This window comes from Anabrus simplex, chromosome 14, assembly GCF_040414725.1.
Source record: "Anabrus simplex isolate iqAnaSimp1 chromosome 14, ASM4041472v1, whole genome shotgun sequence".
Taxonomy (NCBI): domain Eukaryota; kingdom Metazoa; phylum Arthropoda; class Insecta; order Orthoptera; family Tettigoniidae; genus Anabrus; species Anabrus simplex.
Window position 1 is genome coordinate 9734424 of NC_090278.1, and position 22111 is coordinate 9756534.

General features: G+C 40.0%; 1 protein-coding gene across 2 annotated transcripts in view; it reads right to left on the bottom strand.

The window, feature by feature from the left end:
• Nucleotides 1–5734: 5734 nt before the first annotated feature.
• Nucleotides 5735–22111, bottom strand: part of LOC136885232 (zinc finger protein 665) — a 67503-nt gene continuing 51126 nt past the window's right edge. For both annotated transcript variants that reach the window (XM_068230225.1, XM_068230224.1), the window contains exon 5: nt 5735–9083. In XM_068230225.1, the coding sequence (XP_068086326.1) occupies nt 8036–9083 (1048 nt within the window). In that variant the 3' untranslated portion in view covers nt 5735–8035. The remainder of the gene's footprint in view (nt 9084–22111) is intronic.

Sequence of the window (22111 nt, forward strand, 5' to 3'; positions counted from 1 at the left end):
ATAATCTGTTTTATCCTTCTTATTTTTTAAAAACAATTCTATCGATTCTACACCATTGTACACCGCCTTCATAGTGGTAGGTTTAAGTTAGTCATGGCCTCCTAGCATACATCAATATCGATATCTTGTTATACATTTCTTTGCCTTGGCTGGCCTCTACCTTCCGTAGGCGCCATTTTGAATACGTCCAGTAAATGCATCGGGTACAATACCTACTTCCATGTAACTACACTTGAATATTATCTACGCACGCACAATGTCACAAATCATATCACACATAGCCAAAAAAATAAAGGTTTCTACTTACAAAAACGACTCATAGGGGACTTAACTTTGCTTAATGGGTCCTGTCCCCCATCTCGCTGTTGTTCATCGGGAATGGTAGGCCTCGCTCCATGGTTCTGCTTAGGTGATCGGGTCTATCTCGTCCTCTCAGCTGATTACCAACCCTCCTGGGTCATCAATCTCGTGAAGCGCCACCTTAGTCGGAGTAGTCTCTGCCTGGTCTTTTAGAACACCATAGTGGTCTCTAGTACGTCAGGAACAGAATAATACAATTCATTAGTTAATATTGACATGCTGCAATTCGTTTCGTACTGCCAATGATATAGGAATATAAGTGCTCTGGGCCGTCTAGTTTAGCTATAACAGCTATAAATGTGCTATTATTTGTCAATTCTCCTGCTTGTTGGACGAATGTAATTTTTCCGTGCTTTTTAGAATTGCACTTTACAGCCGGTTGAATTCCGCTCTCTACGATGTGCAGTATCGGACAAAATATAATGCTTCCAAAGTCCAACCGTGACGTAGCAGCTGAACAAGACTTGACGTTTCCTTATCGCTGGTCTTAAATTTCGCGTATATATGTCAATCTATACAGTTGACGTTGAGCGGGCTGTCGCGGATTTAATTCTCCTTCAATAATTTATTTTAGAATCAGATAAGCTGCCTGTTTCTTTACTCGATTCCGTCCTATTTGCTGCAGTGCTGGATTGAGTCTAGTGTTCTAATGGAAGTCTCTTTTTTTAATAATTAGTTTAAATAATCCGCTTCTGTCATTCTTTTCTCACAGCCTTCTAAGAATGGTTCTTTCGGTGACTACCGGTGTAAAAGATTACCATTTCGGCTCGTACCGATGTTAATTGCTTTCATATTGATCTTTTAACGGCTGGAACGCCATTTTTGTTCCTAATGCTGCAACTATAGAACGGTGAAATGGCACAATACTTAAGACCAGAAGACAGGTATTATCGGTCAAAAAATGAATTTTTTGTTTTATGTCTTAAATGATTCGGCATGCTTTTCTCTACAAGCCGATATATTTTCTTGGTTGTATTTATCCGTTTAAATGGCATACATTGGGTTTTTAATAATGGCCGCCACTAGCTGACATGCCCATTTCCTCATTCCAGTGTCTTGTTCTCTCGGTATATTTTCTCTTTGAACATTTCACTTCACATAATACGTGTATGGTAAATGTACATTTTCTATGTTGGTACTGGCCTTATGTCCAGATGATAGTGAAGGCTGCATTTGTTTAGTTACATGTGGTTATTGTTTGTTTTGATTCCATAGAAACGTGTGCTGTAGGCTTATAGTTCTTTTATGCAAAATGTATACGTTTATCCGTACTCTGTGTTACTATTATATTGCTTTTGTGATGTGTAGAACAAAGAGGTTTGGTAAACGAAAGTTTTACGGCAATTTATACATTAAAAATCAGGCAGTAGCACTGATAGAGATGTAAACCATAGCTCTAACCTCACTCCAGTAAGTTGTTCATCTGAAACAGTGGATAGGCCTAGTTCATCCAAGAGGAAACTTTCTTATATACAGGCTCAGAGTAAGGATGATACATTTGAAGGTGAAGCTAGTGAAGGATATGTTGTGGGTGATATTGGTTTGTTATCTGAACTTATGAAACAGTTTGTAAAATGTAAATATTGTGGAAGTGTTGAATGTATTAATTTGTTTGAGGACACTGTGACGTTGGTGACGAGTATTAGCTCTCCCCAACCATGTTTTGAAATCTGTATTCGAGTTTTTGAAATGTGTGTCATTCGGAATTGTTTCAGTCTTGTGTTTTACAAGTACTTTCTATGTGGCCTTGCCCAATTTATTTGCTACCATCTCGGTCATTGTCACCATGAAATTATTTTACCTTAATGTTTTCTCTCTGAATCCTTATTATCTTGGTCTGGTACGATTCCGTGCCGTATGTTGTAGTTTCTTATTGAGAGCGAGTCCCTGATTTTCTCTCTCTCCGTGCGGTGGGCCATGCTCATTATCGGTGTGGTCCGCCATGAGTAATCCTTGGAGTACGATGGAGGCAAGACGTGTTTCGTTCCTCTCCTGGGTCGTTTTCCGATCCACCACATAGATGAAGGATAACAGTGTTTCTACATAAGGACTTGTCCTTAGTGCTGATCTATCAACTTTGGGAACGTCTTCCTTTTATTATAAATTTGTAACTTCAAGTATATTTCATTTATGTGAGTAACGGATAGTAGTACACTTCTCGAACTCCAACAAAACAAGTAAGTCTTTTTCTTCATTTCTGTCTTGGATCTACTTCCTGCTGGGTGAAGAAATATGACTGAAATTCTTTCATCTTGAGTATCGTCGTGGGTCTTGGATTTATTCTGTCGTCCAGTTTTTTAGGTTACCGTACCTTAGGTTTTTCTGAATTGGGTTTCCAAATTGTATCTAGTTATACATGGGATCCGTTTGGTGAAAAGGAAGTGTAATTAATTAAAAACCAATTAATTTGATAATACTAATGAGTAACTATGAAACATCTCTGTGTATAATCTTTAAACTACGCGAGATTTCACTTGGGTACCAGTCTCTTTATTCGTTTTAATTTCTTGTTTACCTCTGTTTCTGCTCATTTAATTTTGACTCTGCATTGGCAATCTTTCCCTTTCCCTTCGTATTTTGGTTGGACCTGTGTGTTATTTGGGTTCATGTTTTCGGGGTTGCCAAGGACTCTTGGCGTGTTTGTCACCATGGAAACTGGTCACGGTTGTGATTGTGTTTGTTGTTGTTTGGAGGCGTTCGGGTTCTCTTAATTATGCATCTGAGTTTTGGTTCGTTTCTTGGGGATTTTTCATTTGTTTTCCATACTTTATGTAATTTTATGTATTCCCCTTTTATTGATCCTTATATTTTTCTGGCCTTCTGCCGGTTTATGTTTGCTATTTTCTCATCCGCGTGGCATGTACTGGGGGCCGTGTGAAATCTCCGTGGTGATTGGCCTAAGTGTTTTCGGTGTAATGAAAATATTTATAAGTTAAAGGAATGTTGTGAAAAGAAATATTTATTGAAGACGCAATGCATAAAACATGTTAATATTTCACACGAAGTTGGGTTGGTTTGAAGTTACACAAAATGTATCAGGTAATTTTATTTTTCCGTCCGGACGACACGTTAAGTTTTCCCTTTCTAAATTTATTTGTAACCCAGTTTGGGTGGTTGTAATTTTGGACGCTTCCCTGATAGTGATGGCTTAATTCATTTATTAAAAAAATATGTAAGTTATGTTCATTATGAAAAACTTGTCCTCTTTATTGTACATTAGAAATTTTACTGCCGTACCAACATTTATTTTGGTTCATGGTCTCTGGGTAACGGATTGTTCAACTAAGGTTGTGGTATGCTTTGATGGTACTGAATTATTTTGCTACTGTCTTTAATTTTCTTGTCCCTGTTTGACTTCTACTGCTGACAGTCGGTAAGGCAGTAGAACACTACGAGTAGAAAGGGACTGGCCACTAAATCAACTATAATCTGTAGTTCATGTAGGGCTTCAGCTTCATCTATGACATCAAAGAAAGTGGATACAGGTTATGATGTGAACATTAGACTTTTCTACAGTAAGAGGTGCATAGGAAAAAGTGGTAAGTCAGCTCAGACTCTTTGTCCTATGATGGATTTGCCACCTCCACCAAGATTTCCTCCTTTTACTGACATACTTCACAATGCACTAAAGGAGCAAGTAGAGGACTCCATGCTTAGAGCAGTGAATGAAGCAGTAGCACTGAATGATGACTGTAAAGATATGGCTGTTGCCTTGGATGGTTCTTGGCAAAAGCATGGTCATACATCACTGAATAGTGTGGTCACTGCAACTGCTTTAGAGACTGGGAAAGTGATTGATGTTGAATGCTTGACCAAATATTAACGGTAAGATATCTATTAGGTTCAACCTTTTCAATACTAATTAGGTACGTGTTTATGTTACAAATACCTTTTATTCAAGTTTGTGACCGGTTTCGACATATATAATGTCATCATCAGCCATAAAAAGATCACAATATATAAGCAAGGACACAATCTGTAACTGACTATGCACACCATATGACATAACAGAAGAGTAACTGCTTAATAATTAAATCTGGCGCAGTGACACATTGAAGTAAACATAGTCTCTCATTATACTGCGCCAGATTTAATTATTAAGCCGTTACTCTTCTGTTATGACATATGGTGTGCATAGTCAGTCAGAGATTGTGTCTTTGCTTATATATTGTGATCTCTTTATGGCTGGTGATGACATATATGTCGAAACCGGTCCCAAACTTGAATTAAAGGTATTTGTAACATAAACACGTACCTAATTAGTATTGAAAAGGTTGAACCTAATAGATATCTTATCGTTAATCTCAATTCAATACAGAAACATTAATGAAGTTCATATCTTTAAATTGACCAAATATTGTCATAACTGTACAAGGGATAAGGAACATAATCATAACTGTGTCAAAAACTGATGGGTACAGTGGAGGAATGGAGAGTGAGGTTGCAATGAGAATATTTCAGAGATCAGAGACCACTCGTGGTGTCAGGTACATAAACTATCTGGGGGATGGTGAACGCAAGAGCTTTGTAAGGGTGAGTGAGGCAAATATATATGGCCGAGAGGTGAAAATTACCAAACTTGAATGCTGTAGCCATGTTCAGAAATGAATGGGAGCAAGACTGCGGAAGCTGCGCAAAAGACATGCAAGGGAAAAAATTATCGGATGGGAAATCACTGTCTGGACGGGGTCGACTAACTGATCGCAGATTGATCTGCTGCAACAGTATTATGGAATGGCAATAAGGAGGCACACAGGGTGTACAGATGAACGTGAAATGAGGCAGTATGGGCTACTTATTTTCGTAAGTTATCGACTGATAGTAACCCACAGCATTATCTTTGCCCAAAAGGTGCTGACTCTTGGTGTGGCTACCAAAAGTCCAAAGTGGCAGGAATGGAATATCGTCATGAACATTCTCTGCCGTTAGCTGTAATGGAAGCAATCAAGCCAGTGTACAGGAATCTAAGTGATAGGGACCTTCTTCGAAAGTGCTTGCAAGGGAATACCCAAAACCCAAATTAAAGTTTTAATCTTTGTATCGGGGAAAGGGTACCCAAACAGTATTTGTTTGAATGAATACTCTAAAAATAGGTGTACTGGATGCAGTTATTTGCTTTAAAGATGGAACTGCAGCCAAGAAAACTGTGTTGAGGAAGTTAGGCATAAATCTTGGGGAAAACTCGACAACAGCTCTTCACGCCATTGATAAACAATGATTGATGAAGGCGGAAAAAGATGCTCAGGCCCTGACTAAGGAATCAAGGACCAGGAAGAGGATGGAGAGAAAGAGGAAAGAAGAAAGCCAAACACAAGCTGAATACATGGCAGGAATGTTCTAGATACTTATCAGTGATCTTTTCTTTTATTTCTTCATTTACTCAAACATTGAGTTTTCAGACATTCAGGTGCACATTTGTCAGTAACTATTGAAGATAAAGATCTAATTTTTTCTATGTTGCACCTTGGAACCACCCTCAGAGAGGCGAACATAAAATTATGCTACTGCAATCAAAAATATTTGAATAATAAAAATAAAATGAGTAATTTTTATGGTATATTAAATAAGGTATTTAAATTTTTTTTTGATAAGCAGTTGGTCACTTTAAAAATAATTTTGTGTTTAGTAAATCAAGTTTTTTGTATTATATCCTACAAAAAAATTAGGTACCTGTAAGAGTTTTACTTTTAGAGAAAGGTGCACCTAAATACAAGCATGTGTGAAACAAAATTAATTTCATATGTTTTCAAAATAATTCCATTATGAGTGATCAAATTAAATCAGGATTTTGAAATTGTACAATAACAGTCGGAAAGACACTACAAATATGTGGTATAAATTTAATTAGTATGTTATGACCAGGATCCTGGCTGTATTAGTTGAAAATTTGCCCAGAATGGACTGCCAGATGGTGGTAATTACCTGCCTTTTGTCCTATTATGCCTCCTCGCTAAAAGTCAACAATAATTGGATAATCGATATTAAAATAGACCTTCAAGAAATCAGCATTCCAGATGAAATTACATGGGACACGCCTAGCTTTAGAACGTGGGTGAACAAATATCATTTTGCTACAAACACAAGATGAAAACAAAGGGATGGTCCGCTCTCCAGTGTACTTGATGAGGTGTGTCCAAAAGGTGCCGTTCTGGCTGAAGACATTATTTCACTTCGGTGTGCGATCGCATATGCCTGGCTACATCTCCAGAATTGGAGGTCTTGTGGAACTCCGAAATCTCGTGCAGTAGTTAGTGGGACGTTAAGCAAAATGACATTATTAAATCACGTGCGGCTACATCCCGGCGTGACGTGTCTCTCGTGCGCCGCCTCGGCCGTGTGCATCGACAGCGTGGTATTGCGTGCGATTTGCCACGAAACAGGGCGCAGAGCGGCACCCCTCCAATGTGGTTCATATGTGCATGGTTAACCCGCCAGTGGTCGCTAGCTGAATTTTAACACGAGTGGTCGCACGTGAGACTTTCTCTCACATTAAACTTCTTTTAAAATATGTCTTCTATAATTTTGCGGGGCGTAAGAGTGAACTGAGTTATACAGTTGAGATAAAAAGTGAGTAGCATTACAGCACAAATTACTCCTTAATGGAAATCAGTCATTAGTTCAATCACACGTAAGTACAAGAGTGCAAGGCTGAATGGCTCAGACGGTTATGTCGCTGGCAGGTGCTCGGATACGTCAGCGGTAGATTTAAAGGCATATAAAATAACTCTTGTGGGACAAAAGTTTGGCACTTTGGCATCTTCGAAAACTGTAGAAAGGAGTTACTGGGACGTAAAACCAATAACATTGTTATTTATATAGAACCTTCTGACAATCGCAGTTCAAGAGCAAGAATAAAGTACAACAGGTTTTCTCTGTAATATTTGAGTTGGCTGGAGTTTGTAACAGCGTTTATTTTCCAGCATTCTTCCCCGACTCATAATTTTTGAAGATTCCTTAATCAGTGAATGCAAATGGAGAAGGTTTCGCACACAACTTAAGTCAACTACTAACGCCTACAACAGGTTTCCCCCTCGACTTCAACATAACACCAACCCCACTGGTCGCGCGATGAGAGAACATCTCACACAAGGCGCACGAACTCGTACGAATCCTTGTTCCGACTAGAGGAGGGGATGCTTATCCTTCTAATGTGAATCGCCTAGGTCAAGACAGTTATCAACACAGCCAAGAAGTAAACTCACAATACAAAAAACAGGTGAGAGAAATTCTCATATGGCGACCACTCCCGGGTTAAGTTACAGATTTTCTGAACATTTGAACGTCTTACTGAGAACTGGTGTGCCTTCCCAACCCTGTGTGTTTAGATCTGAACTGTTAGATTGACTTTCTGGCTGAAGATTTGCCACATACATTTTAGCTAGTATGCTCTGCATGCGTTTTGAGAGTGCGATTCTCTCGGAGAAGAACATTCTGCAGATACTGGAATGGTGTGGCTATACGCCTGTGTAAGATTGCATTCGAATTGCATTATTCGAACTGAACAATTTACCACAGACACCGCAGCCGTGCGGGGTCTCGCCCGTGTAACTCTGTATGTGGCTTGCAAGGTGGATTGGGTGCTGTATGACTTGCCAGAGCTATTGCATTCGGACGGCTTCTTTCTTGCATGAGACCGCATCTGACATCTTAGAGACGGATTCTCTGTGAGAAGGATTTACCTATCGCCTTTGTGAGTCCAAATGTGCCGTGCAAGGACGGTTTGCGTGCTGTACGACTTGCCACACACATTGCAAGAGAATGATTTCTCGCCTGTGTGGGTCCTGATGTGATTTACTAGGTGGGATCTACCGATGAATGACTTGCCACACTCATCGCAGGAGTATGGCTTTATGCCCATGTGAGTAAGCACATGATCTTTTAGACCGACTTTCTGCGTAAAAAATTTGCCACAGACATTACAGGAGTACGGCCTCTCCTGTGTATGAATACGCATATGTATCGAGAGTGTACCTTTGTTGGTAAAGAGCTTCTTACAGGTACTGCAGCAGAATAGATTCTCGCTGGAGTGAATATGATATGCTACATAGGTTTTCCTGCTGAAGAATTTGCCACAGACAGTGCAAAAGTCTGACTTTTCGCCTGTGTGAGTCTGCATGTGACGATCTAGATTCTCTTTCTGCATGAAGGATTTGCCACATACCTTGCATCCGTAAGGCTTATCATCTGTGTGGGTTTGTATGTGACGTGCCAGGTGGTGTTTTCTGCTAAATAATTTGCCACAGAAATTGCAGCAGAAGGGCTTCTCGCCTTTGTGAGTCCGCATGTGACGTGAAAGGTTGGAATGGGCGCTGTATGACTTTGCACAGACATTGCAGCAGAATGGCTTATCGCCAGGAGACCTCATGTGGTTGTTTAAGTACCACAAATTCCGGTACTTTTTATGACATACTGAGCATTTGCTAGCTGCCCTACTTTTATGCAATCGCATGTGTTCTGTCAGCATGTTCCTCTTTGTGAAGCATTTATGGCAATATCCGCTCACTGGGAGCGGGTGGATCCTGAGGTGTTCCGACAAGATGGTTCCGCTACCGAACAGCTTTCCGCAGTGATCACACTTGACGGGACGATCATCTTTGTGTCTCTTCAGATGTTGCAAGAGCCCCAACTTCCCGGCCAGGACTTTACCGCACACATTGCACCTAAAACGAGGCGTTCCGCCATCCGGAGGTTGATGATCTGCACAGTTCACCTCGGGTCTCGATCTACAGTGACAAATTAAAACCGTGACCAATAGTTAAACAGTCAACTCAAGCACAACTCTCACACAAAGGCATTGCTACTGAACATTCCACTCGCTGATCCCCCTGCAGAGATTTCATTACACATGAACATCACATTCCTGAGGGTAAAAAACATCTGAGATCAAATTCCCCCTGCAGAGATTTCATTACACATGAACATCACATTCCTGAGGGTAAAAAACATCTGAGATCAAATTCAGAGTGTAGACTTAAATTTCTAAAGCTCTCACTCTTTACGAGGATGTTTTGCGTCTTTTCTCTCGAATCACGATATCACGCGCAAGAAATTTCTGACGATTTAGGAATGTACAATTTCATATACAACCTCATTTAAAGAATGCATGAGAAGAAGTGGTCCAGTCTAAAAGGAGAAAAACAAGCTATTTTATTAGGCACTCATTTATCTACTAAAATCCATATATGTCTGTTCTTCTTCATAAAGACGGCATATGCTTTGCTGTTTTGATCTTGTTCAACCGCTCTGCACTTTGTGGCAGGCAAGTAATTATTTTCGCAGATGCCCTTGTTGTTGAGGTTGTTTGAGAGAATCTCCGAGTTGTAGATTTTAATAAACTCGAGAACATAGTTTACCGACAGTCAGCAAGATATGCTGAAGCATGACTTATCTTCTATGAATGTTATTCATGGTTACGAAAAACAAGTATATTGAGTTTGTACGTTATCATATCAGTGTAGCATTCTATTTCATCACAGTGTGGTTATTTCTAATTACGTAACACTGATGTGCAATCAAACAGAACCGACCTACAGATAGGACGGTAGGTTAATACAAGGAAGTTCATACTTATTATCATGACTTACATCAGTCTACATCTTAATTGCTGTCTTAAACAGAGGCCGTGTGCAACAAAACAGGCCTCCCTTTACATCAACAACATCGTCCAACGAATATCTTCCATCAAATATCTTGGAATTCTAGTGAACCAGCATTGTGGTTCAAAATATGAATTCTTATCCAGGATTCGACAAGCAAAAAATAAGTTTAATACCATGACGACCTTACTCACCAGCCGAGAACTTAACCTCCAGCACAGAGTTCGAATGCTATGTCTTTTCTGTACTTCTGTATGGTTGCCAAGGGTCGCTATATTGGAGAAATGGACTGAATCTTTTGAATTATACAGAAGAATACTCCGAATATCTTGGGTAGAAAAGAAGACAAATGAAGAAGTCCTCAACGTCTTGAACAAGAAGAAAGTGTTTCTCATAACCATCAAGGAGCGTAAGCTCAGCCAACTCGGACACATCATGAGAGGTGAATGATATGAACTTCTCCGACTGATCATTCCAGGGAAGATAGATGGGAAAAGATCTGTGAGAATACGGAGGAATTCCTGACTAAAATACTTGCGGCGGTTGTATGGACATAATTCTATAGAAATCTTCCGTGCTGCCGTTTCGCGTGTAATAATCAATTGGATCGCCAACCTTCGGAGGGGGACAACGTCATAAGAATAAGTATGCAACATAGAAACCAATAATCCTGATGAAATCCTGGATAAGATGGAGTATAGCAAGCAGATGACAGCTCTTTCCCTAACACTGACGCTTTGTGTTCTCTGCCAGATACTGTTGTCATAGACATTACGTAGGCTGGTCTGTCTGGAATTGCTACTTCTGCTAATACAGTAAGATAGACATAAATACGGCAAATGATAAAACCACATTCAATACCTTGGTGTTCCACATGTTCTACAAGGACTATATTTTCACGTGATAATCAAACATTACCTGTCAAATACTCGGAAATACTCGTCTCGAAAGCAGCTTCAACAAGCGCCATAACGTCTGTTTGCATTGGTTATATCAAGATAATATTTTGGATCGATCAACTTAATGAAGATATTTTTATAACATTCGCCTTTTCCATTGGCCATTTTTTTAGCGCCGGAACGCAAAATATAAACAAAATTTACCCTCAAGTTTTCAACCATTCTAGTCAATTGAAAACTTATGTTGACAATTGCCCCAGCAAGTTTTAGCTGAATTTTCTTACGCAGGGGATCCACTTCAGTACCAGACATGTGCCGTTTTTCGAATTTTATATCACAAATTTTCACTTGGACAAGATTTTAAATTTGTTTACTATGATTATAACACGGGTTGTATATGTCATATCCCAACATCATATTTTATAACCACTATTCCGTAATGTTAATATCATAAGAAATCAAGTTCAATTTATACAAATTATAAATGTCATTATCCTCTAATCAATGTTTCTTTTAAGATTAAATTAATATGGAAGATGATGCCCAATAAAAGAAGGGCAAAACATGTCCCCATAATATATAGATTTTCTATGTTTAGTTAACCACATAACGTGGTACTAATTGTATTGCGTAGGTGGGGTAATAAATATAACTCGTTTTGTAAAATAAGTGAGATCGCTGTTTTTAGTATGGATCAAAAATGAGAGTGATGGTTTGTAATGTTCTGATATCATGAATTTGAACCCAAATGCGAGCTATCATAACTATGAACATTCTTACTAGTGTTCCTTTAATACTACGTCTAGAAAGAGCATGAAAATCAAGACTTTAGATAAAATTCGCGATGACAGGACGTTGAATTGAACCTATGTAAAGGAAGGAATGAGATTCCTTTATATCAAAATATCACGGACAACATGATTATTTTTATTGGCTTGATAACATAGCATCCAGGTCTGTGCCTGTCTCCCCACCGCAGATTGGTTCTACATAGTCTACGAAAGTAGAGCGAGAAATATAAATTTCTTGGTTAAAGATCAGATCCGCTTACAACAGGCACATCGGAAAAGTCGATCACCCAGGCCAAAATATATCGTAACATGAACTGGTACTTCTCAATTCATGCTGTATGCACTGAATTCACATGGCCCAGTCGAATGCATAACTTCCACAGAAGCAAAATAATGTTAGGCTCGACCACGTGTTGTTAGTACACTCTTAGAAGAAAATAACTGGACAAATAAAAGTAGGATATTGATTCCAGGTACGACAGGCTGGACATCTTGATCATCACACAAGATATTGATGTTGACACCACTAGGCAACAGGGGACAGATAATATGACCATGGCCTGTATGTCATACATTTTGTGGCATATCACGCGAAGCGAAAGGTGCAAAAGTCTCTGGCATTTCTTCTTTACGTGATTACGTGATTCTTGTGAGAAGTGATTTATCAGGTTCACAAAAAGTTTTTCAGTACAATGGTATTTATTTTGCATTGATAAATATTCTCCACGAACCAGCAATATTGCTGTAACATGTCGCACGTCCCAGGTGACGGATACGGGTAGCCTACTGGCCTGCCGGCAGCCTTGAGCAAAATATAAAAGCTCTCGCGGAGCAAACACTCACAAAGTCTTTAATGGCTATTTTGGCGCAGATGGAGACGTTCGGTACGGAGCATTTGGCAGGAGAGGTGCTCAACTTTTCTGGAAGTTAATGCAGAAAGGAGCGGAGCGCTCCATCTCTAGAGGAGCGGCTGCATAAGGCGCCTGTTCCCCATGTCCGGAACGGCGTAACTACCTGCTGCCATGAGCTCTAAAATGCTGCAAGCCAAGCCGGCGGTAAAGTAATACCATCACGTGATTACAGAAATATGTCTCATGGAATCGGAACGAAGGTCAGGGCGTCCTATGGAAGGGGCGAGCGTTGGCAGGGCCCAGTCAGCATGAAAAGTAGGCAAGGGTTACGAGCGCGGGCTGTGACGGCTAAACAAGCGACTATCCCCATTCTATATCCAATCGCTGAATTATGCCCGGATGAATTAGCAACTTAGCCACAGCCATTGAGAGAAGGCATATAGGCAACTCTGAGGTGCAGGGAAAATGATGGAGTGGGGAAAAGTCATGCGAAACGGGGTGCGGTTACTAACTGATGTACAACGGAAGCCGAAAACCAACTAACTGTGATGGCATCGTTATACCAGCCAAATTCGGCGATTCAATCTCCGAGGTGCAAAAGTATGACAATCGCTTGAGCTAACTCGTCCACATTGGGGAGAGAAGGAAATTTCAATTTCTCTATAGAACGCCCAAGAAACTGGCCTGGACAGTGAAAACAAAGATGCCTTCAGGGCACTGCCTGGCAAGAAGACAGCTGACTATCTTATCGTTGGCGGTGATCTGCATGGACGTGTCTGACGGAGGAAATAAGCACACACAGTCCATGGCGTTCATGGATATGTTCAGAAGAACGACGATGGCCAACAAATTCCCGATTATGCTGAAACTGATCATCGCGAAAACACGGTTCAAAGAGCGTGATATTCATCTAGTCACGTAATACAGTGGCTCCCATCCAACTCACACTGATTGCATTCTTTTGAGACGAAGGAATCTCAAAGATGTTCTAGAGACAACAGTTGTTCCTTACGAAACCGATGCGATGCAACATCGACCAGTCATCTGCATGCTGCAGATAAAGTCACCAAGAACTCAATACTTCGCGGGAAATGGACGAAATGGGATCAAATGATGGCACCTGAAGAATGAGGCCAAAGTTGTTACAAAAGTTACTCACCATAGTTGAAGTGAGCCGGACTAAGTTGAGAGACACCGCAGCTCCATTCTTGGAACAACTAAGTCAGGGCGACGACAACGAAGGATTAAGTATGACACGTGGCTTCGGAATGACGATGTTAAGGATTCAGTACGGTTGAATAAACAGCTGGACTATGAGTTTCGTGCTCGTTGGAATGCCTACAAAGCAGCCAGTAGTAAAGTGAAGGAGGTCGTTGCTGTAACAAAAGCAAAGCGGAAACGAGCGGAATATTCAACGGCTAGTTAAATCGAGGCATCGCAAAACAGGAAGATATCCAACCTTCTTACAGCATCAATGAGGAAACAAGACGGTTTGCTACTCGACTGGCGGGAAGCTCGAGTACGCTGGCGGAACCACCTTGACAACATTTCAATCTTGGTATTTCCGTATCAACCAATCCCAATCACCTCCACTGTTAAAGGTCCAATGTAGGAAATTGACGTCACCGAAGTCCAGGATATGCTGAAGGAAATGACACCAGGGAAATCCATCTGTCCTGATTATGTTCCGTCAGAGTTTTGTGACTCTCAATGCGAGGATGCAGCAGTGTGGCTAAGGCAAACTATTCAACCAGATCATCAAAGAAGGTTAAAACCAATGTAGAATCCATTCAAAAATAAGAGAAGCCCTGACGAATTTTCTAATTACCGCTCGATCATACTTCCGAGCCACGCAATGACAGATTTCGAAGAAATCTTCGACAAAACGATTAGCGCTTTTTGGCCAAACATCCAACAAGCCAAGCTGGATTTGTGTTGTGGCACAACGGAAGCAACCCACGCTGCAGAGCTCTTACGTGAAAGACACTGTGAAAAGAATAAGAGGCTTCATCAAGACTTTCTGAACCCTGAGAAAGACTTCCATCGGGTACCTCATAACGTAATCAGTCAGCGCTACAAGAACATGGTATTCCAGAGCACCTTGTTGAGAGGGTATAATTGCTCTACGAAGAACCAAGGAATTATGTTCAAGCTGCCGCAAGAGCGTCTCATGACTTCCGCATGACTGTAGAAGTCGCTTCAGTACGCAAATGCTCCAGAGAATAAGCGCCAAACAGAAGATAGGAACAATCGACAATCGACTAGCGCAATATGTCCCGCGCTTTAACAGAAAGAAGACAGCATATATTACATCGTCGAGAACTAGGAACCATGCATCTTCACGGTGAATATATAGTGAAAGTAAAGAAATTTAAGTACCTTGGCTCCACAATCTGTGATGATGGCCGACTCACTGATGAAGTCAACTTAAGGATATGGAAAGCCTGGCTGATGTTGAGAATGACAACTGGTGCCCTAGAGACCGTCGGATGAAAAACTATCTGAAATATAAGACCTACTGAACTGTTATCCGTTCTGTCGTTTTCTACGGCCACGATTGCTGACCAGATAAAGAGGCAGAACGCCAACTAAGCAACATGAATACGAATATGCTTAGGTGGAAGGCTGGCGTAACTAGACTGGATCACATTTCAAATGATATTAGAAAAAGTTCTGGCTTGCACCAATCCAGAAGGGCTTGTGCGGTGGGTTGGGGATATGTTACGTGCAGAGGACAATATATTGGGAAAGTCAGCGTTTACACAGAAGGACGGTGAAAAGAGGCGCTAGGGACGAACAAGACAGCAGAGGGCAGATAAAGTGTACAACGACCTGAAGGCTGTGAAACGACATACGAACTAACTGAAGACAATGAATCACAACACCGGACCCTGCCACCAGGCAGGTCTACCAGTAAAGAAGCAGAATAACAAGAATCAGACTGATGAATAATCTGTTATAAAAATGGGATACAATGGATATTTTACATATCCTATCATTCAAGTTCAAGTTCACCCCTTACAGCCTATATCCAATATCTATACTCTTATTTCCACAAAATAGTGTTTAAATGACAGAACGCTTCCCGATTTCGTGTTTAAGTGCATTATAAAGAATAATATGTAACTCAACAAATTAAATATTCAGGAGTATCTGTGTTAATCGGGAGTGACAGTTTGAATATTCTAGCCTGAATGGAATTTTGCAATACATATTTCTGCTGCAGGCTGAATGCTGAAAGGCACAATGGTCTAAAATGATGATGCATGTATGTGTACTTCTGCTTAAATCCGTCATAGATAGCAATCATAATAATTAATTGGTTCTTCACCCTGATCACGTCTATAAACATAAAGACCACTGAAGAATGGCACAAAGAGGTCAGCTCAGGGCCATACGACACTCTACAAGTGGAAGGACACCGCTCCACTAAGTGCTTAGTTCAGGACCATGTGTGTCTACACAAACGGAAGTTAGCCTCATCACTAATTATTTAGCTCAGGGCGATGTGTCCCTCCGCAAATGGAAGGTAATCTAATCTCATCACTAATTGGTAAACTCATAAATATGTGTTTTTTCACAAGTCAGCATTTATTAAATTTTATGAATCTTAAAACTCTGGAAGAACTGACCAATGCAGTGCAGCAAGCATGGGCCACAATTCCTTAGGAAGCGATCCAGGGCCTTATTGACTCCATGTCTCGACGAATTCATCAATGTATTGCAGCTCGTGGTGGGCACATTCTGTATTGATTGTTGTCCGAACTTGCGGTCAGAGGGACCTCAAAGTGTAATCATCGAATCAAAACCGTACACTCGTCCCGCATGTTCAATTGCAGCAATGTAGCACCACTCCTTCTGGGTGTTGCAATTACCATTTTCTTCAGTGTATTTGGGCTATCTTCAGTTGTGTGCATGGTTCTGCTCTGACTAATGAGGGAGTGTAAGCTGGTACTGGGTAGTTCTGAGGACTGAAATGAATATCTCTTGCTACTAGTTTTGAATGTCGAGTAGGAACAAGTCAATGCGTCACATAACAGCCGAGAAGACTCTAACCACCCACAAAATAAAATCTTTCAGAATTCATATTTTCCATCAATAATCTGGTTTAAAGTCAAACCTTAGGCTATTACTAGCCATTCCAGGACCTGCTGATACAGGGGCTCGGTCAAGAGCACAAATCTGTGATTATGCAATCAACTCCCAGAGATTATCAAAGATTGTTTAACACAGTAACCAACAAAGGTGTGACAGCATAAACTAATTAGCAAGTAGTCCAATGGGGCACCTACAATTCAAACAACATGGTGCGTGCTGTGTGTGTTGTGTAGGAGAGCTCTGTGTTACCAGCCTGAATTAGCAAGATTATTAGCAGACAGGTCCGGTGAGTGTGTGTCAGTAATTACACCAGACAACTGACGTCTAGTTCTAGTAAAAACATGTCCGTAAAAAGTGTAAATAAGCGTGTGTCGGACTTTGAAATAAAGTTTGTTAAACGGATGGATGAGTTCCAAGCTCGCTTGGAACAGTTGACATCAGCCAGTGCCAGCAGGGCTACCAACACTAACGACCGCGCCGATGAAAATCTGTCTTCCCTCTGTTCCGAGTTCAAAGACTTTCGCCAGTACATCTCGGCGGAAATTTCTTGTGTAAAGGAGGAGTTACTAGTTGTTCAACAGCGTCTTGACCAGCACGAAGCCAGGGCTGACGAAGCCGAACAATACAGTAGACGGAACTGTCTACTCATACACGGGGTGAAAGAAGAACCGGCTGAGAATGTCTATGCCAAAGTAATAGAGACAGTAAAGTCTTACCTACAAGTGGAATTATCGATGGATGACATCGATCGCTGTCATAGATTGGGACCTCTACGCAGATCAGCTGCGGAAGTCGTGACCTCGGGAAACAGGCCGATTATAGTCAAATTCGTCCGGTTTCATGTTCGCGATCGTGTCTGGCGCGCTAAGAAGCTCTTCAAAGGCACAAAACTATTGGTTATGGAGTCACTGACTGCTTCTAGAAAAGATCTGTTAAATCGAGCCCGAGACCAGCTCGGAGTGCGTAACGTTTGGACCCAGGAAGGAAGAATAGTAGTTCTAGGCAAAAACAAAAACAAATTCACTGTGACCACTACAGCGGAACTAAATGCTGTTATTTCAGGGCTAGGTGATTAGTAGAGTACATGACTCATGGATTTACGATTTAATTATAAGTGGTTTTATTATACGTTTAGTGTGAGTGAATGTTTAAATGATTCAAGTGGCTTACGTAGGCAAGAGGAAACCATGGTAAGTTGCCCTCTGTTTATTTTTGATTATGGCTAACACAGGTAATAACGTAGCTTTCTCCCTGGGCAGGGTAAACAACCTTCACCTTGATACTGAACCCTCCCACCCTTCTCTTTCCCTGACCCCCTCTCACCCCGCCCGCAGTCACCTGGAGAGAGAATTCTCGTCCTTTCCCCGCTCATTATTGTGTGCCCATGTCAATGCTCAGTCTATAATTGCCCATCACACTGATCTGAAAGCTATTTTTGAAGGAAGCATGGTAAATGTTGTAGCAATTAGTGAGAGTTGGATGAAGGACTCGGTCCCTCTGAACTCGGTAAATATAGAAGGATTTAATGCAGTTTTTCACAATAGACCGAAGCGCCGTGGAGGAGGAGTAGCTCTATACTACAAAAATAATTTAACGGGGAAGATTATACAAACTTCGACATTATCTACCGATACCTTAACTGAATATATGTTTGTAGAACTATCTGTTGATAAGACTAAAGTACTGATTGGAGTTGTTTACAAACCACCAAAAGCAGGAAACTTCACAGACTTCGAAGAAAATTAACTAAGACTCCTACCTACCTACGAACATGTACTCATATTTGGCGACTTTAACACAAACTTGTTAATAGACTCCCTTGAAGCAAATCGTTTACAGAACATACTTACCTCTTGTAACATGTCAGTGTTGCCACTTAACCCCACTCACAACGTGCACACAGCTAACGGATCCTCACACACTCTAATAGATTTACTTATCACAAATAATCCTCAGAAAATACTAAAACACGGACAAACTTCTGTACCTGGTATTTCATACCACGATCTCATATATTTAGCTTATTCTTTGAAAGTTCCCAAAACAAAGCCGAAGTGGATAACCTACAGAGACATGAAAAATGTAAATCCTCAACAATTGATACAAGATGCTAATCTCTGCCCGTGGGACGAAATACTGCACTTGACTGACAATGACGAAAAAGTAAAGAGGTTTAACACATTATTGTTGGGATTGTATAACAAACACGTACCTAAACGTACTGCTAGGGTGACTCGCAAAGCTGCTCCATGGTTAACAAATGACATTAAATCCGCAATGGCTGAACGAGATGCACTACACAGATGTTACAAGCAGACATTATCAACTGAAGATTTTGAAAAGTACCGTGTGCTTAGAAATAAAGTTAAACAAATAATCAGAAACAAAAAATATGCGTACTTCCAACAATTAGCCAGTAACTTAAACACAAAAAGTACCTGGAAACAACTCAGATCCGTAGGTATTGGGAGGCAAACTACAAACTCCAATACGCATGACATACATCCAGATGAATTAAATGCCCACTTTACTAGAGAAATAGTTAATACTCACCCTCATTATATACAAACAACAATAAATTCTCTTCAATCTACTCCATTACCACAACGGCCTTTGTTCAAATTTTGTAAAGTAAATGAAAACGATGTAAGAAGGAAACTAACATCAATCAAATCGCAAGCAATCGGAGTGGACGACATCCCGATATCCTTCGTCGTTACCTTGATAGATGTAGTACTGTCAATTTTAACCCACATATGTAACTCATGTCTTTTGGAAGGCTACTTCCCAACTGTTTGGAAGGATGCCTTAATTTTCCCAGTACCAAAAAAATCTCTAGCAAAGTCTCCATCTGACTATCGACCTGTCTGTATACTTTCTTCACTTTCGAAAGTCTTAGAAAAACTCATGCATGAACAACTGCTCCAATATTTGATGCATCATTCGTTACTTGATCACCTGCAATCTGGATTTAAAAAGGACATAGTACATCTACTGCTCTTCTAAAAGTTACGGATGACGTAAGAAAAGCAATGGACGAACGCAAAGTGACCGTGCTTATTCTCCTAGACTTCAGCAGTGCTTTTGACACTATCAGTACGGACATATTAATAGCGAAATTGCATTCCTCCCATTTTAGCCACGCTGCTCTCAAATTGTTCGCTTCCTACCTCCATAACCGACGACAGTGTGTTGTCATGAATGATAAGAGAACGGAGTGGAAGTACAAAGTTAATGGTGTGCCACAAGGTTCTATACTCGGCCCCCTGTTGTATATTTTATATTTGAATGACATCTCTTCTAAGTTGAAAAACTGCAACTACCATCTCTATGCCGACGACCTTCAAATTTACTGTCACACAAAAGTGAATGACATAAATGCAGCTATTGAAAATATGAACCGAAACTTAGAACAGATCAGCTGTTATGCAGCTGAGAATTCTCTCTCCATCAACCCAACGAAAACACAAGCTATTATACTAGGCCAGAGGAAACTGCTTGCCCATCTACACAGTCTACAAATTCCAGTCATTCAACTAAATGGCGTTGCTATCCCATTCTGTAAATCAGTAAAAAGCCTTGGAGTCACTATAAATGAAACTTTAAACTGGGATGAGCATGTCACTAACGTATGCAGGAAAGTTCACTCATCACTTCATCCCCTTAAGATTCACCAGACCGTATTACCTCTCAACTTAAAAATAAAACTGGTTCAAACATTGATACTTCCAATTTTTAACTATTGTGATGTTGTGTTGCTGGATGCTACCAGTGAACAAAATAGGAAATTGCAGAGAGCTTTAAACTCCTGCATAAGATTTATTTTTTCATTGAATTTTGCCTCGCATGTATCCCCTTTTTATGCACAACTTTCTTGGTTAAAAGTAGAGCAGCAGAGGAATCACCATGTATCAACCCTTATCTATCGACTCTTGACCGAAAATATACCTGAATATCTCTCCAGTGTTTTCTATCCTCCTTTCATGACCGTGACACGCGATCTGGGTCAACAATTGCAATACCTCCACATCATACATCTGCCTTCAGTAATTCTTTCCTTGTGTCGGGCGCTAGAATATGGAATGCTTTACCCCCTGAAATTAGAAATTGTTCCTCATTAATTACCTTCAAAAGACAGTCTAAAGTGTTCCTCTTGAATACGTAGGCTATATCATGTAGTTATGTGTGAATGTGAGAGTGAATGTCTGGAGTAAATAGTTCCCAAAAGTTTACATAAATTACTGTTATATTTTATGATTTCCACCTAGAGTAGTAAATATTGAATTTATTTTTCTAAATTTAGACTTAGGATGTAATCTTTTAGTTTTAGAGTTTATTAAGTTATATTACTATTATATTATATACACTGTGTTAAGTTTGAATATTAATTTTGGATTCAGTATTAAGCCGCATAATGTGGTTAAGTGTAAGAGAGGGCCAAGAGCCCTAACTTCGCCACAAATAAAGACATCTATAAATAAATAAATTGTTTACAACGTACATAAATCTTAACAGCTTTGAATTTGGATATTTAGTTTATAATCGACAAACAGGGTTATTTCTGTGTGTCACTGTTGGTACTGTGCCAGGAACAATTAAGGATATGGGCATGAGAATCTCGCAAAGGGGTGTACGGTCCTTACGGAGCAGGTACAGAGAGAGGTAGATGCAGAGCAAAATAATGGATAGATTTTAAAACTTAATGAATTCAGCTGGAGAATTTGATGAATACGTTCCCTATTATTTCTGACTCATAGCATTAAATCAAATTAAAATATTTTCTGAACAATTTAATGTCGCCTGGATAATTGATACAAAATCAATTTTTACGACTGTCTATCTTATAACATGAAACGATTATCTTTCGTTCTTTCCTGATGAAGTTCATAAAGTTCTTCAAGTACTTGTTTAAATAGAAACAAATAATATTGAATATAACATCTTTTCACTTGAAATTCCCTAGTCTTTTTTTATTTTAAAACTTCAAAATTTCGTAAGTTTTATCTTCTTCTAAAGTTCTGTGCTGTAGTCTATTTTAGAATTGTTATTCAACACTTATAAAATGGAATGTGAATTCCAATGAGCGAAATAGTTCGTTGAAATATGAATGAAATCACTGATTCTACATTTCAACCTGTAATAAAGTTAGTTTTTTAATCTCAAGTTTTTTAGAGAGGCACTCATATCACCTGAATTATCTGGATATCAAACTGGAAATGTAGAGAAATGCGATTCAGCGAACTGCATATGAAGTCCTTGGTAGCTAAGGTTGTTATGCCATCCCCATAGCACCACGTGTGATTCCCGTGTATTAATCACTTTTCAAATCAAACATCAAACCGCGTTCCATCTCCCGCGCAGTAACCACGTTTAAAGTCCATGAAGTCATCACGTTACAACTCCCACGTATTCGAAATGACAAAAGGTTGATACGACAAAATAGGCACTCGGTCAGGGTTTCAGCGTGTCACTTAAAAACTTTATAAACACGGAAAAGTTTAACTGACAAGATTAAC